This window comes from Barbatula barbatula (genome assembly GCF_947034865.1).
Source record: "Barbatula barbatula genome assembly, chromosome: 20".
Lineage (NCBI taxonomy): Eukaryota > Metazoa > Chordata > Actinopteri > Cypriniformes > Nemacheilidae > Barbatula > Barbatula barbatula.
In genome coordinates this window covers 7214715-7233213 of record NC_136783.1, presented here as the reverse complement: position 1 = coordinate 7233213, position 18499 = coordinate 7214715, and the positions used below count along the sequence as shown (strand labels likewise).

Here is an 18499-nt window from a genome sequence, read left to right as displayed (position 1 = left end):
TTACAAAAAGCATTTAACATAATTTTATGATACAGGATAATAGGCATTTGGAAAAAAAATTATCTAGATGCCAGGTCTTTTTATAAAGGCAGATTTTGACAAACCAAGGTAGATTTAATGCTCTTCTAGACACACAGCGACTCCAAACAACAAAAAGGGGCATCACATAAGATACATATTTGTCTTCGCAGGGATGGTACTGCAAGAGATTAGTAGGAATTCGCTACTATTTAAATCATATAACAAAGATGTGTTTTCCCCACAACAACACTAAATCTGATTAAAGATCACTTCATGACATGTTACGTTGTTAATATACCCAGACGATGTTTGGTTGGGTGTAAAGGAACGTGAAACTTCTCATAATAACCCACTAACCTGGCATTGCCAGCGTCACGCTCTACCAACTGAGCTACGGGCACAATTCATTTTCATTAAGGATTCATTAAGCATTTATACATCTATTTCGAAGACAGCATCCACCGGCATGCTTCATGAACGTCCACTTCATTTAGCGCTTGGCACACACTGAGCATTCTGGTTGCCAGTGGAGATGAGCGGAGAATGAACCAGCACGAGCGCACATACACGTTTCCCTCTACAACATTATTCAGGAAAACCGTGAATCGCCTTGCACTTCCGAGCACCTACACTGCTCTCAATTCATTCACAACAGCTCACATGAAAGCGTTGTGGAGAAACAGTGTGAGGAAATGTAAAGAACAGCTGTTTAGTTTAACAGTGTCTGTTCGGCGAGCTGACAGGAAAATCAGAAGGGGGAAGCAATTAAAGCAGAACTCTCACACAATCCTCCACCGGAGTAATAGAAACGCATTTGTTGCATTAAGTCAGCAATCTGGGAGGCGAGGTGTCGGGCAGGACTGTGAAGATTTAATTTTTATACCTGCTTTAGAAAACCAAAAAATCTCCATCTAAATAAAAAACTGAGATTTGGCCTTGTGGTTAAGGCATGAGGTTGACACGTGGTGCTTTAAATGGGTTGCCAGATCTGCAATAATAGCTCAATGGCATATCAAACTAGTCTTAGGACAAAAATACGGCCCCAAACTTCCAATATATGTCACTCCCATACCTCAAATATATGTGCATTACACAAAATGTCTTCTTGAAAATCACTATATAGTAGTAAATAACTTCATCTTATATTAAAAGGAAACTGATAAACAACAGATTTATTTATAAAATAAATCCACATTTAACCCACGGAATCAAATCCCTCTGCAAAGGATCTGGCAACCCTGCTTGTGCGGGCCAAGAGATTGTTTCATGTTCTTTCTGCATCAAATAAATTTCAATTAAGTCAAATGTTTTACCAAATTGCTTAAAAAACTATGACATTATAATATTATAATTAAACTATTAAATTATAATATTATACAAATATAATTAAAGTATAATATAATAGAAATAATAGTAATAATATATCACAATAACGTTCAAGTCATTTAATACAGAAATTAACAAGCTGGAACAAACCGAAAAGGATCTATCATCGAAGCGAAAATGATTTCCTTGCCCAGCACATTGTTAAGACGCTACACACACACGAAACCACTGAAAACTGGGAACCTGACCCCGCAGAAGCCTGACAGACCCCCGCACGGTTAACTGTCCCCGCAGCCCTATCTTTTAATCAATCTATTAGCGGAGCCAAGCAACGATGACAGCCTCCGAGACTGATAAAGTGACCTGGCGAACATTAAGGCAGCTTTGGTCACCCAGCCGGACAGATAACGGCTGGAGCAGAGAGAGATGATGATGATGATAATGTTCTTACAGGGGACGCCAGTGCATCCAATCCAACCCAAATGTCAGCTCCGGCTATCTCACTCCTGAGACCGAGCCCACATCTTAAGTGCTCCTCGATTCCGAACTGACGCTTTGCAAATTATCCTTTTCTATTAGACAGAGAAATGGCTTCTCGCCCACATAAAAGCAAATCAAAACGCCAGGAACCGTGAGGCCTCTTAAGAGATTTGAATAACATTGTGGTCTTCGGAGCGTGGCGCAGTATTTGTCACGCGACAGAAATAACCACGAAGAAACCCTCGCCTGGCTATCACTGTTCGGATGCTTTCTTTGAATGATATATTTTTGTGAATTCTCATCCCAAATTCAAAAAACACAAGCTGGATATTCAGCAAAATGCCTCTTTTTGTATCGTGTCCAAAGAGCGCTAGTATTCTTTTTGTCATCCATCGCTCCAGCGGCTAGTTCAGCTGGACTGTAGTGAGATGAGCATTGCCTGGGGCCAACAGACGCCCCGCAGAGAGATTCATTCCTCTCTCTCGTCAGCTTCTTCTGCTGCACTGTCAGCAAACTGGCCATTATTGGAGGCTCAAGTGTGCAGACACTTGTTTCCCACTGGCATGACGGAAAGAAAGAAATAAAGTTACACTGTTCTCCATTTTCAGCGTGTCGGTTTATGTCACTGCTGCCCGGGCGACGGATCCACAGCCTGCTTGTCTTTCCACGGCAACGTTTATGATTAGAACAGGTCTATCAGACACAGATAAGTGAAGAAATGCCACCGAACTAAAAAGACCCATTTCTGTCAGAAAGCAAAGAGAGCAGATGACAGAAAGCGAGCGCGTGTTAATCTTTGTTTTGCGATAACTTCATTTCTCTCTCACCTTCGACAACAAACCAAAAGCATGCACATAAACGCATTATTTGACTCACGGACGACAGAGAGATGCAAACAGAGAAACGGACATAAAAGACTGTCAATAATGTCCACAACCTTCAAGCATTTGCCCTTTGGCGGCAATGTGTTATTCATGGAGCATCCATCACAGCCCTGATGAAATCTCGCGCCTGTTTGGGATGCAGAGACATAGACGTTTCTTCGTGCCGTCGGTGCACAAGCGTTCACCACCACGTCCACGGCATCCCTGAGCACCCTGCTCTCGCCGTTTCGGATCACATAGAATCTGGGATTCAAACTAGTGGCACAAAAGTCCAGAGTCCTGATGTGCAATGCTCCATAAGCCATAAAGGTATTACTCACTTTAAACATTGGTTAATCCGTGACTTCCATTGACTATCAACAAAAACTCATTTTCTTACATATGCAAAACTGGGAAATACGCCGTCCATTTGAATACGCAAACCTCATCAAGTCTTCCAGAAGTAGGTCAGCTATAGAGAAAATTTACATTTGGAGATGTATTATCAGCACATGTACTGAGAACGGCCGGAATGATGAGGCATAATGTGTTCTGGCAGTTTAATAAGATTTCCGAACATACAAAAGCGTTGAATGCACACATACGCTTAAAACCAAATAGCTCGGATGCAATCGCAGATCATGTTATCTGTCATTCGTGTGGACATGTAAAGCTCTTAAGCTTATGATTTATGAATAAGGCTTGAGCATTTACTGACTATTATCAAAAACATTTGCTTTTCTTGGTAATACAGTTGTCCAGTGTGTTGTTTCTTACAAAAGCAGACAAGCGGTAAAAGCAAAAGCATTTTTATTGTAAGCAGCAGTTCTGCTTTCGGGTCTGATACGAGAGACTCCTATACTACAAAGCATCACGATCTTTATGCCTTCAGCTTTACATGAACACTCATGAAAATAGGTAGAGCTTATCGCTCTCATGCTGGAAGTGTCTTAGAGCTTCATTCGGCTGCTGTCTATCATCACAACACAACTGAAGAACCTGTCAGTTACACACTGAAGGTCATTTCAAATAAGACGCTGTCAAATATTTATACCATATTGGACTTTTATTTTAACCCCCAAAATGACATTCTCGTGAAATTCACACTGTTAGTGGAGCCAATCTGAGAATTCATATTCAAAGCAACATCCCAACTGGACTCATCCCGTCCAAATGATCAATAAATAAATCATATTTTTCTTTTTCCCTTCCAGACCTTAGAACTGCCGAGCTTCTCTGTGGTGATGAGAAACATATGTACTATGTGCGTGTGCTTTATAATAACTTAAATTCCTCGTAAGACCATTTAGGTTTTTTAAACTAAGCTTTATTAATTCGGTGCTGAATCCAAATAGGTTAGTGCGAGACACGAACGTGCGAAAGGTAGCGATTATTTCTTACAATGAACGACGTTCGCGTATTGTTAAGAAATAACGGGATTCTGTCACGCGCTTATAAATAACGGCAGCGGCTCGTGTGTGAAAGCTGTTAATCGTCACATTAATAGACGTCATAATGCAACATCAATTCCGTGACACTTTTACGCGCGATCGTGTCTATTCTCCATTCAATGTCTTGGGAGTGTAACAAATCCCGATTTATTTCCAGCAATTCTTTTCTTCTCGTGACACGCAGCGGTTTCGTGTTTGATATCTACACACACAGCATGAAATCACGTAACAGATCGTATCGATAGATCGACAGGTTTGTAACGCAAAAAAATGCGATCCTCGTTTCCCACCACAACATGAACTTACCGGGATGACCGTGTGCCCACCGGAGCACGAGCGCGGAGAAAAGCAGAGGCGGTATCCACCACCAGCAGCAGCAGCAGCGCGGTCGCAGTAACCTCCGCATGTCACACTGTATACATGGAGAGCCGGAAACAAGGCAACTGTTGACAGAGTTATCCTCCAGACGAGAGACAAACTCCCGCGAAACAAGCGACGCGAACGCGCGAGATGTGTTTGTGCGCGCAGAGAACTTCTCGCACGCGAAAACCGGCCGCCTCTTTTAGCGAGTCCTCCGTAGAGATTTTTCTTTTCAAGTTCGACCAAGCCAACGCAAACAGTTTTTCTTTCTCTCTCTCTCTCTCTCTCTCTCTCTTTTAATCGACTGGGCTTATAGTCCAGAAGGAAAACATTTCATGAGACATGTGGGCGGTCGGCGTGTGGAGAAGGGCAGCGGTCTCAGAGAAGCGGTAGTCCATGCATCAGGCTGAAAACACAGAGAGAAGAGTTGGAGCGGCTCTGGAAGCTTTCCATTCCGCCATCCAGGAAGTAGCGCATGAGCCGAAGTCTGGCAGAGACTTTAAAACAGGCTCGGAGAGAGAGAGAGAGAGAGAGAGAGAGAGAGAGAGAGAGAGAGAGAGAACGCGGGAGAGTAAGCGAGCTTTCCGCTGGATCCTAGCGCCTAGTGCGGCTGTTCTCTGCATGTGCAAATGCGCGTTCCCTTTTCTTTTCCCTTTATCTCTCATAACCAAATATGTAATTGTTTCGCAACTAATAGGGTTTTCATCGGCTGCGTGGATTAATAAAACATGCAGACTTTGTTCTTTTTTTCTTTATCTTTGTCCCTTTTTTAATTTAATCTTTTCAGTTAGCTAAACAAATGGACGTTTTTAAAGTAGAATCAATGTTTTGGGGGATATATGGTGGGCAATGTGGGATTCCTTTGAACGTTTTTAAGCATGCATGAATAAGTTGTGTAAACTTTGCCCTGTCGGTAACTGCAAGTTTCATTCATTTCATTATTCATACATTTTTATTCAAATCGTGCAGTTTAATGAATTAATGAAACAAATTGAAAATAACGTGAATGTCCATAAACATTATTGTCTGTTTTTTTGTTTAAGGTTTTGTGGACACCTGTAGATGCTTTAATCGGTTTGCATGCGCTGGCCCGAAGTGAACTTCCGTGTTTGGTTATAATAGAAATTTAATTTATATTAATATTATTTCATATTCTTTTTATGGAGAACTAATTATAATAAATGTATTCAAAACTATTCAACACTTATTTAGTCTTTGCGAAGGTTAACCGGAAGTTAAGTTTGGGCTACATAACATGTGTTTATGTTGTTGCCTATGAAGCGGTCTATAGGGGAGACAGAGGTTAGATATCTGTTTCTTGGTGGAAATGGGAATGCATGCTTGGGGCGAGGCGAAATCAGGGCAAGTCTGATTTGCCTTTATTATTTTAAGCATTTGATGATGTATTTCACATATTCTATAATTAAAATAAAGTAAAAATATATTTTGGAATTGATTTATTATGTCCATTATATTTGTGCTGATCCATTGAGCTTTCAGTTTTCCTCCTCCACAGCTCATGAACTGAAAAGTATGCCGGCCATGCAGAACACAATATACTTGTAATAGCTTCAAATAATTAGTAGTTATTTACATTGTACAGATATTAAACAAGGAAGAACAATTGAGATGAACAATTATATTGATATAGAAGAAAATAGACATGTCAGTTTGACATACTTTTGCAGCAGTGCTGACTATAGACTGAAGGTGTCCTTACAGATATAATGTGCGTGTGTGTGTTTGACATATTCAGCTTTATTCTACCTCTCAGTCTAGCCTACACAAATGTTGTTTCTCTCTGCAGTGCTGTGAACAAATACAGCAAAGTCCCCCACGCCACACAGACTGCTGCAGTTTAAAAGAACATTTCACTCATGGATGTCAGGCCAAGTTTTACGTTAATTACATTGTTTCTTGCGTCTCTCAATGAGGACCGTGATGTTCCAAGGTTGACCATAAAGAGTGATGGAAGCTGATGGAAGATTCAGGAATTTTTCATTTAGAAGATCTGGAATACAGAACACACAGATTACTCTTGTATATGTTTTTCTTATGCTTGGCATTTATTTTTTGCCTTTATTGTGTTGAAAAGTGTAGTCAACAATATTTTTCCTTCAGCATCTCTTTTTGAGTTTGGAGTGATAAAAGGGTAAGTAAAATTATTTTTTTTCACTCCTTTTAACAAACGATTTCAAGGAAAACTACAAAATTACAAACGAAAACTACACAATTGCATATTTTCTTTCATTCCTGGTAAACATTGTTCCAAGTCATTAGGATGTTGAATCTTCAAAAACAAGCTAAAGATAAATAAAAAACAGCAAAGATTTAACAGTTGTGTTTTGGGTAACACTACAATAATTTATGAAATAAAAACATTTACTGTCAAAAGACTAATCGTGCATGTTATGTAGTAAACTGTCATGCGTCAGAGCCTTGGAATACTGTCAACTTTAAGCACATCATTCATCAATCTTTTATTTCATTTCAAAGTTATTCTTCAAGAAGTTTTCAGAGTTTCCTGGAGTTTCCTTCTAACCCACTGCTGTTTACTTAAATGCTCAATTTGTTTGACTTACTGTCTGAAAACAAAGAAGAATGTCCTTGACATGGGAAAAATAGAGACTGTCTTATAGATTCCAACCTCGTCTATGCTTAACCAGACATGGCAGGCCACACACAGCTGAAATTAGTATAATCATTCTTTGGTGTCAATCAAACAGACAGCACTGTAGTTCTGACTGCATCAGTCTAGCTTTTATAATTACGGTCAGAAATATGCGGCCATTTTCTTTTAAAGTAACTCTAAGTGCACTGCGGAGCATTTTGATAGGGACCCAAACTGACATTCCTGTTAATAAACACGGTTTCGAATGATTATTTACTATTAAATTAAGGCCTTTTTGGCCAAGTCAGAAAATCATTACATTGATTTATTTTCATTTTAAACAAGAATGCTTCCTCAGCAATTGTTATTTTTATTGCTTGCCTTCCAGGAATCCATATAAACGTTGACATATATTTGAGTTGCTCTCGGAGCCATTTGAATTAATATATTAATGTAAAAAAACAATGGCAAGCTAATGGCTGGTGTAGGAGGAAGTTGCTGTTAGCAACAAGAGTGGCGTTTTATGATAAGTTACCCTGTAATATCCAGATGTTGTTCCATTTATCCAACATCTGCTTGACAGTAAATCAATATGACCATCATTGGTGCAGAACGAGCAACAGATAAACTTGAAATATTCCATTCGTGAGTTTTTTTTTACTAAAGTTCGGCTCTTAATCTCTCATGTGGTATAAAAAACGAATTTGCTTTGCTGCAAACTTATTGCTATTAAAAGCATCATACACTTTGCAGTTGCTAGCACAAAATCGTTGACTCTTTTTAAATGAGCACAAAATGTCTTTGGTGGGTTTAACTAAGTGTTTAATTGATGCTCATGTCTTGTCACAAAATATTAAGAAACCCATTGCTAAAATAATATAAAACGAAGCTTTACGGGATAAATACAGCTAGCTACGGCAATTACTGCTGGGGTATGTAGTTTAGTGATCCGTCACAAGTGGCTCCAGCTGCAGAATTAAAACTACGTTTCCCACAATCCCATGCGGCGTCATCGTTTGCCTCATCGACGCGGAAGGTGAGTACATGTGTTCTGTGTTGATGCCATCGGTGTCAGTTTGACGGTGTGAGCTCTTTCAAATAAGTGTTTGTCAACAATGCGATGTTTCTGTTAACGACGTTATGTTAATAGATGTTTTATATCGCCTGCGACATAAATAAACGATTTATTTTGTAACCGCCTCATAGAGATCAGTTCGGCGCATGTGACATGTCAGCTCTTGGTGAACGCTTAAGTGAGCGTCACTGTGCTCTGTACACTACGAAGGGCAGACCGCTTGAAGTGAGTACTTTGGAGGGTGCGGTGCATTAAAGTCTCGTCTGTACGTTTATCGAAGAGATTAATGAATTACTTTTCAGTCAGAATGTTACGCACTTCCACAAACTGTTTGTAGGCAACTGCATCCTTACAAAGTAACCAACAAAACGTTGTAGCAAAACCCTAGTGACCACAAATATACTGTACTTTGTAGATGTCACTACATTAACACAGACATACAATAGCGTTTTACCAACGAAACTCACTTTCGTTTTTTGTTTCCCGCTTCAAGGGTGCAGAACTGCTGTTTATTTTCCTCACTTTAATGTTTGTGTTAGTCTGAAATCGTGTAAATGGACTGCTAACATGCAAGTTTCTAATTATTATCTACGTTTAACGTGGGACTTTCTAAGACATTCAATTATTAAACACGTAGTATTACAATTATATTTATAATCTGTGTTGTTTTTAGGTCATTCATAATTTAGGAAGTGATTAATAATTCATGTTTATTGAACATAAGTAGGTGATTGTTAATATTTACTGTACACTTTCTTGTACTGACATACAGAATATAACATGAAGTAGATTTATGATCCGAACTACATTGGCCATTATTGTCTATGACAGCATACTAAAAAGAGAAATACTAAAATCATTTTCATTCTTTGCACCAGTGCTAAAAGCGCCCAGTTTTTTCCACCAAGTATAAGAAACAAATTCTTACCAAAATGACTTTGCAAGTAGTATGGCTTAAAACGTCCGAGTTGTAATTTTCCTTAAGTACTTCATGGTAATATAAAACATAATTTCTTTGTTTATATGTAGAGGCTATATACAGAAAGCATATTGCGAGTGAACTTTCTATCCAGAAGTTGCCATATATAAAGGTGTGAGAGTGGGAGCAGAAGGTTGAGCAGGGTGTCCAGCTGCATTTTTCATTAGACTAACTTGATTAAATGTATTTTAATTACCTCCATCTCAGCGGTGTGGTTGAGAGATGTCACATGGCTCCTTCTTTTAATGTCTGCCATCTGTCTAGAAGCCCTGAGAATATAAAGAGAGAAATAAGCCCCAAAATGTCTCTCCCTCACCTCATCTCGCCCTCATACGCCCACTAATGACCGCTGTCCCCCGACTGCTCCAGAAAGTAAATTTTCCTGCAGTCTTGCAGCCTTTTTCCAGTATTGAGTTTTCTCACCAAAATTTGATCAGAGCCTCGTGTTCCTCAGATGACGCAGTTAATATCTTGACATTGATGGAAATTTCCAGCCATTTCTACACTGTGGGATTTGGCGTACCCTTTTGTTCATAAATTAATGTTAAAACCGGAAACCCCTCGAGATGATTTTCAACCGGAGTCCAGGTCGTGTCAATGCAAATGAGTGGATTAAATGAATAAAGTGGTGAAATTTGGTCTCTGTGCCCCTTGACCCCCTTGCGGAGAGGTACGTGGAGATTTGCAGACAGATATGTATAATGCAGGAGTGCGGTATCAATTATGCACCTTTCATTCATGCCACAGCAATACCTAATTGATTTGATTCTGTTTGCTTCATGTATAATTGAACAGGCACAGATCCTGTATGTGGCTCTCAGCTTCTGGATGTTCATGACGATTGGACCATGCGTGATGGAGCTTTCGGATGGGTCAGATCTATTGTCTGTTATGTGGCTCCGGTTGGAAGATTGTTTTTGATGTTCAACTTTACTGTCAAAATGGTTTATCTTGTGTCGGTTTCAGACACCCAGATTTTGAAAGGCACAATTGAAACAGTTTGTGGATTTGATAGTGTGATGGTCTAAAGTTAACATACGCGAATTAATTTCACCAACACTTTTAAATTGCAATTCATTGCAGATTCCCACTTGGTTTGATTCTAATGCAGGTCAAATGCAAACGAATTTCTTGGCATTCACCTTACTTTTTTGCGCTTAAAAGTCGAAATGAAACAAGTTGTGGTGGTGTTTTCTTTCCAAAAATCAATCTGCGCTGCGGCCTATACTTGTGATTTCTACGGCACTAAAAGTGAAAACTGAAGACGCAAACATGACAACATTGACAGGCAACACTATAAGGAGTGTTGGAGTATAAGGAGTATAATGTCACACTGGTTAAAATTGCTTATTTCTCTGGATTTAAAGGTTGTTGGAAACATTTGGGATGATGTGCTTTCTGCAGGATTCAATGCAAAAATCTTACAGATTGTACTTTAATTTGATTTGTACTATTTTAATGTGTATCGTTAGTTTTTTTCACCAAGGTGTCTCAAGGTCAATTTGGTGGTTGTTCCTTTCCCAGCTGTCTTTACAAAGTAACTTAGACTATTTAGTCATCCAAGGCATATTTTTCATAATAGAATACATTCACACAATTGTGTACTAAAAACAAAAAAGTTCTGCATACAAAAGACCACATTGTGAAAACTATCCACGTACACACTGATCCGTGAAAACAACTTAAAACGTTGCATTACTTATACCAGGCCTGTAGCTGTCAATGTGATTTTGTGAAGAAATGCATCTCTGCACATACTGTATACATTCTTCTACAGAGAAGTGAATACAAACAATCAGGATGGCAAAAGCATTGAGCAAAGACTGGATTTTGGACAAACAATGACTTGTTTTGGTTGTCAAAATCTTGCTCATGTCTGTAGACTGAACATGTAATATGCATGTGTATGATGTCACTGTTTTTAGAAATTTGCGTTATTGTAGTGTACAATGGAAATGATAAAGTATTGAACCAACAATGGCACAAACTGCTTTTAAAATTGTTTTCCTAAAACGCAGTTATGTAAAACGATGAACAAAGCGCATAAAATGTTTTCATTGTCTATCTAATACAAACCTTTAAGGCTGTGTAGCTTTGATTGACGGCACACACATTCAGTTGCTCTCTTCTTAACTTCTTCCTCGACGTTCCCCAGAGTTCCCTGTATCTCAGTCGCATGTCCCTTTGATTTCAGCTGATAGGGGGCTTCTTTTCCATGACCTTTAAAGGTTAAAGTCTTGCTCTGCTCAGTCAGTCTTTTCTCTCTTGGTGTTGGATGGGGGCACATTGAGGAGAGCAAAAAGAAAAGTGTTCATTATTGATGACTGGACGTACAAACCCCTGAAAGTCTGATTTTGTCACCTTGTTCTTGAGGGTCAGGAGCTCTAGTCTGGATCAGAACGGTCACTGTGACAGTGAGATTTCTTCTCGGCACTGAGGTCAAAGGTCAGGCTTGGGGAGCAGCAGGGGAGGAAAGGCAGAACTCAACTGTGCTGGAATATCAACTCCTCTCTGTTCAAACTTTCTTACATTTACATGAAGACCCACTCTCGGGGCTTATCTCTGCCTTTCAGGTTCACAGAGTGAGGAGAGAGTTTTCTGTAGATGGTAGAAAGGTGAATGCAGTGCACTCTATTTTACGTGAGTTTTAGATCTGCTTTATAAAGTATATTTGACCATCCGGAACAGTTTTTTATTATCCATAAGAGGTGTTTACTAAGGTAAGCATTAGTGTAACTGTAAAAAAAGGTCATATGACTTTATACGACTGTTAAAACATCAGATCATATATATATTGAAATGAATAGCGATATAGAAGTGATTTGGAATGAGAAAAAACTTTTACTAAATATTTGTTCATTACAGTAAAGACTTTTTCTGAAGCCATAATAATGCGGTTAGGGTTATGAAGAAACCCATAAACTATAAATATTTTAAAAAATTCCTGTCTTGAACACAAGTAATGCAAAACAAATCACTTGAATTAATTTGTTCCTGCTTGAGTTGTTAATGACAAACTTACAGCAAATACTTCACACTATACCAGGTCACATTTAATATCTCATACAATTACAAACAATATTGGAGAGTTGGGAGTTTTTTCTACCTGACCAATCATTTGTCTTCTGGCAACCCCTGGAATCTGCGAGAGCGGGGGCGCAATATGACTCGTGGACGGATCAGATGGCAACAAACCTAGGAATGGTAATGACAAAGAACCAGGAGATCAGCAGAAGTTGGAACAACAGGATAGAAACCACAGAGATGCATTTGCGGCTGGACAAAGGTAACATCAGAGAAAGGTCTTAAAATCGACCAGGGCAGGAAGAAGTGCCTGAGAGAGCTTAGTGAGGGGCCTCGCATTGACCAATACGTCACAAGAGGTATCTTCAGTCAGGTGAAGCCCAGGGACAGGACAAGCACCACAGCCCACAGGGTATCAGAACCCCAGATGAAGCCCAACCAGGCATTAAATTACCAGCAATCACCAACCCGGTGACTACTCAGTAGTAGAAAGGAAAATGGATGGAAGAAGACCTCAGATACTTTGGTCTAAATCCTGCAACAAAGAATGGGCAACCATTGACTCGGATCACGTCCTGCTTTAAGCAGGCTAAAAAAAGAGATGTCGAAAGAAAACTGGAGGAGATCATCTACACCTATGGGTTGGAGATATTTGGAGTGAAAAGCCAAAGAAGGACACGACGGGCAAAACTAAGTCCAGGAGACAATAATAAATTGACCGACTTGTTAGAGAAGGAGGACCCCGAGGAAGCAGTGGAAGAAGGCCACAGAAGGGCAAAGGAAGTGCCTAGAGCAGGGGTCCCCACACTTTTTTTGGCTTGTGAGCCAAATCAAGCCAAATATTGAATTCATACAAAGAAATCAGAACATTTAATTATACAAGTTGAGTCATAATAAATAAAGTGAAATGACACAGGGAATAAGTATTGAACACATGAAGATAACAAGGTGCAAAATGGCATAAAAAAGCCAGGCGATCACCTGAAATCTGTCAGTATTGAGAGTGAAACCCTGCCCCCTATCAGTGCTAATTGATATCAACTGCTTTAGTCCTAATTGATGGCCTATAAAGGCTTCTCGTTACCTAGGAGGCACACAGGAAAGATTTCATGATGGGTAAAAGCAAAGAGCTCTCTGTAGATCATCGTAATCGTGTCGTTAAAAAGCATTTTGATGGGAATGCTTATAGGCGCATTTCCAGAATGCTGAATTTTCCTGTGAGCACTGTGGGGGCAGTTATCCGGAAATGGAAAGAGCATCAGTTCACCATAAACCGGCCACGATCAGATGCTCCACGTAAAATCCCTGTCCGAGGAGTCCAAAGAATAATCAGGAGAGTTCTCCAAGAGCCACTCGGGCAGAACTTCAGGAAGACCTTGCATCAGCAGGTACTGTTGTTTTAAAGAAAACTATAAGCAAAGCACTGAACCGCCATGGCATCCATGCACGGTCACCACGCAAGACTCCATTGCTGAACAAAAAGCATGTTGAGGCTCGGTTAAAGTTTGCGAAAGAGCATTTGCAGAAGCCTGTGGATTATTGGGAGACTATGGTATGGTCAGATGATAGCATGTTTGGAGAAGAAATTGCACTGCCCACCACCCCAAGAACACCATACCAACAGTTAAGTTTGGGGGTGGAAGCATCATGGTTTGGGGCTGCTTTTCAGCAAGGGGTACTGGCAGACTTCATATTATTGAAGGCAGGATGAATGGGGAAATGTACCGGGACATTCTGGATAAAAATCTGCTGCCATCTACCAGAAAGATGAAAATGAAAAGAGGGTGGACATTTCAGCAAGACAATGATCCCAAACACAAGGCCAAGGACATAATGAATTGGTTTCAAAGAAAGAAAATCAAGCTGCTTGAATGGATCTGAAGATCAAAGTTCATAAAAGAGGCCCAAGGAACTTTCAAGATTTAAAGATCATTTGTGTGGAAGAATGGGCCAGAATCACTCCTGAGCAATGCAGACAACCGCTCTTTCCATACAAGAGGCGTCTAGAAGCTGTAATCACCAACAAAGGCTTTTCTACAAAGTATTAAATAAAGTGTGTTCAATACTTATTCCCTGTGTCATTTCCCTTTATTTATTATGACTCAACTTGTATACTTAAATGTTCTGATTTCTTTGTATGAATTCAATATTTGGTTTGATGGCTAAATCTGGTGGAAATGTTGTGTCAATAGCCCACTTTGAAATCCCCTTGCTGATAAAAATGCTGATGTGTCAAATACTTATTTTCCCCGCTGTACATATTCAGCTGTATAAATAATTTAATACATATCATTCGTAATTAAATTGTGAAATTTTGTAAATATTCATTTTGTTTCTTGAATGATTTTGTTTTTTTGTAGTTTTTCATTATTCGTAAATATAATTTGGTGTTAAAAACATTATTAAATACAAAAAACAACAACGAAGATGTAACACAGTTTTGCAGTAATACCGTTCACCATGATAAAAGGCTCAGCAGTTGTCATGAAAATGTGAGACCGGCACATGCCTATTTACAAACCATTCACATCATTATGAGTGAAAATGGATTGTCAATGTAAGAACCATGCAGGACAGTACTTGATTTGATCAATCAGAAATGTATTCAATTGTGAAACGGGGCGTTCCACACCAGTTTCAAGTCCGACCTGCTCCCCTCCTGAAACAGTACCCATCTTTAAAGAGGTGCCTAATGAAGCAGTTTATTTTTTATAACAGAATGTGATTATTTAAATGTGGATCTACATGAAGTGATTGATATCGTACATAACAAGTAAGAGAACATTTTGGAAAAGTAAATGGGGTCAGTTTGGACTGTGTTGGTTTGAAATATACTGTATTGTAGTACTCGCTGTCTTTACATAGGTCTTTGTGTGTGCTGTTGGGATGCCAGGCCCAGCATTAGGCTAAGTGGATGGCAGAGACAGTGGCAAAGCTACAAAGACAACCAGCTCCATCTTTACTGCAGTGTTCCTCAAGATCTCCTTTAATCCCACTAAATACAAATAGCTCCCATCCCAAATCATATCAACATGGGTTTCCTTTTTTTTCCAATGCTTAAGTCAACGGATACGTGCTCCAGATACACGCTGAGAGAGAGAGAGAGAGCGAATAGCAGATCTGATGGTCATGGTGAAAAGGATTACAGGGTCTTGAGGGACTAGCAGACATGGGAAGTGATGGAAGTCCACAATCTTTGCTTGTCCTTTTGCCAGGGGACATGAAAGAATCAGCCAATCCTTTTATTTTTATACCATGTGTGATATCATTATATCTCTGGCTTGTTTTTCCACAATTTTTTTGTGTGTTGCGTCTAATCATGTAAATTGTTGCAGATATGGGGGTGCTTTTGTGCCAGTTGGGATCTGGTTTGTTGTTCTTCTCTGTAGCACATTACATATATATTTTAGGGGCTTGAAAGCCTTATAGATATGAACTTGTTTAAGAAACTGAACTTTACATAATTTAAATCAACACAAAATAACCAGAATGACTTTACCAGTACAGCTTTTCTTGCAAGCATGTGTGATTGTTAACTGCTATTTACTGATCACTAAAGACTGTATTTGTGAAAGCAGCTAATGACAAGAGTCCAAATGGGATTCAGAGACAGGTTAATAATGATCTCTTTAAAAGGATATTTCACCCAATAAACTAAATTTCCCCATGTTTTACTCACCCTTATGGCATCTTAACTGAATTTGACATTCTTCTTGAAGAATAATGCAGTCGGAGTCATAATACCACATATCATTTTAGTTCCAAGCGGTAGAATGAACCTCCAAAAAGTGCATCCATCGAACTGCTTGACATGGCTCTGTGGTCTTAACAAAGGTCTTCTCAAGCGAATCAATGTGTTTGTTTAAGAGAAATAACCATATTGACAACCCTATTAACTATAATGTCTAGCTTCTGTTATCCCTCGGCTGCGCGTGAACCAGATGCTTATTTTAAGGAAGTGTCGTGACAAACACATTATTTTTCGTTTTGTTCCTGTAGGATACCTTCTCCTCAAGACAAGGCACATGACGGCCCACCTGGAGTTTGACAAAAGTCATCTGATGGACTCTCAGATCAAGAGAAACTACAGTAAATTTTTGATCTGATGAAACAAAGATTGAACACTTTGGCTTGAATAGCAAGCGTCATGTCTGGAGCAAACCAGGCACTCTGCATCACCTGATCAATACTATTCCTACAGTAAAGCATGGAGATGGCAACCTCATGCTATGGGGATGTTTTTCTGCTGCAGGAACTGGGAAACTAGTCGGAATCAAGGAAAAGATTAAAGCAGCAATGTACAGAGACATCCTTGATTAAAACCTGCTCCAGAGCGCCCTGGACCTCAGACTGGGGCGAAGGTTCGTCTTCCAACAGCCAAGATAAAAAAGAGGTGCTATGGAACAACTCTGTGAATATCCTTGAGCCCAGCTTGAGTCCAGACTTGAAACCGATTGAACATCTATGGAGAGAACTGAAGATGGCTGTGCGCTGATGTTCCCCATGCGTTGTATTTATTTATATTTAACATTTGGCAGAGCGACTTACATTGCACTTATACATTTATACATGGGTATGTGCAATCCCCTGGGATCAAACCCACAACCTTGCGTTGTTAACTGTACCACTGAGCTACAGGAAAGCCGCTTCATAGATCTAGTCCCTTTACTTTGATCTCAAAATGCCACAACAATAGGCTTTTATGTTTAAGTTATGCGTACATATTCCATAATAGCATAAAATGCATTGGATTGGTGGGTTAGAATTATGAGCCCTCCCTTCTTTCAAGTTGTTTCATGATCCATGCTGTAGTCTGTAGTTATTTATCTGCATTTTACATCGGCTTTGATTGTGACTCTTCAAGCTTTTAATGTCTCTGTACAGTGTCCTCACAGACTGAATGGTTGCAGACTGCTTCATTGTCATATTTGTGCATTACCCCGTACAGCTGGTGCCATTGTCATGCCACAGTGAGCAATGACAGGAAGTTTCAACCCAAGTAAATGCCACTTTACTTTATCACGTCGAGACCGCATACCCGCAGGCATTAAATGCAGCGGAGCCTGGCTAATTACATTCCTTAGCATGTATTCATTACTTATTCCGATAATGGAAAAATATACTCATTATATTGATAATATATTAATTGAAATGTAACGCAAATATGATCTGACCAAATTAGGTCGCCATGCAGTTGTGTTGAGTAAATACAGTTGCTCTTAGCTTTCCGCCTGAGCAATTGAATACGTCTTTTGAAGTGAACCTGGACAGCGTTTTTGTGTGTTGTGTTGATGGTGATGTGACGGGACTTCTCTCTCCATTAGAGGACCTATGTTCCCCCCCACACACTTCTCCTGTCAGCCACTTAATCATTATAGAGCTGTTTTGAAGTTTAGATTAGTTTGTTGTGTTTTTATGTCAGGCAGAAAGAGACAGATGGACATTTTTCGGTTTCGTGTTGCCAACAGCGAATTTTAGCCACACAGCCTCATGAATGGAAAGCTGATGTGACATTGTGCAGTTTGAGATGCGTCTTTAGGCGTAGATAAAGGTTTTACTACCCGAGGACTATTCTGAACCTAACATTATTTACTCAACATTTCAAATAAGTGGAGAGATTTTAAGAACGGTGTGCTTTAAGAAATGCACGTCCTGAGATTCCAAAACGCTGCTGAATTCAATACGAAAGTTTTCCTGTGGCTCGTAACGATTGACGTCTCGTAAAGAGATTTGATCGGTGTGTCCAAGAAACATTTACAATGTTATAAGCGGCAATCCACAGCCACAGGCAGTTGGTTTGCGCACGGAATAGGTCACATTCCAAAATGCGTCTTCTGCCCTGGACAGTAACTGCAGGAAGGGTACTACACCACATGAACTGTTGTCTAAGATCAGGGAAACACTTTGTTGTTTTTATTACTGCCTTCATTATGTATGATTTAAACAGCTGGATTTATGAAAACAGCTGTTCATTTCAATCCAGAACTTGCACATCAAAGGATCTGCCCTTCAAAATTCGTGGGGCACATGAATGCGATTGGAATTCACCCGCAGATGCTATAATAGCCATATCTGTGATAATAGCAGTTTCTTGCACAGACCAATTGATTCTCTTTTTTATAAGGCGCCAGTTTAACTTCAAGGGGCAGGGATAACTTTTGTGCTGCATGTAAGCCTATAAGCATTTTTGACTTTTATTTTTTTGAATTTCATTAATTCAACCATCTTCATAAATATCTTCTTGAAAAAACAACGCCACCCACATCTGGGGTTGTACTGGGGTTGAGTAATTATACATGTCTAGTGAGG

The 18499-nt window shown here is 39.6% G+C and overlaps 2 protein-coding genes across 3 annotated transcripts in view; one reads left to right on the top strand and one right to left on the bottom strand.

Moving 5' to 3' along the window:
• ptprga (protein tyrosine phosphatase receptor type Ga) overlaps positions 1-4976 on the bottom strand; it is a 207960-nt gene extending 202984 nt beyond the window's left edge. For both annotated transcript variants that reach the window (XM_079482977.1, XM_079482978.1), the window contains exon 1: positions 4448-4976. In XM_079482977.1, coding sequence (XP_079339103.1) covers positions 4448-4547 — 100 coding nt within the window. In that variant the 5' untranslated portion in view covers positions 4548-4976. The remainder of the gene's footprint in view (positions 1-4447) is intronic.
• A 3139-nt stretch (positions 4977-8115) lies between these two features.
• fhit (fragile histidine triad diadenosine triphosphatase) overlaps positions 8116-18499 on the top strand; it is a 212454-nt gene continuing 202070 nt past the window's right edge. Inside the window, exon 1 of the mRNA XM_079483745.1 lies at positions 8116-8148. The gene's annotated coding sequence lies outside the window, so the exon portion shown is untranslated. The remainder of the gene's footprint in view (positions 8149-18499) is intronic.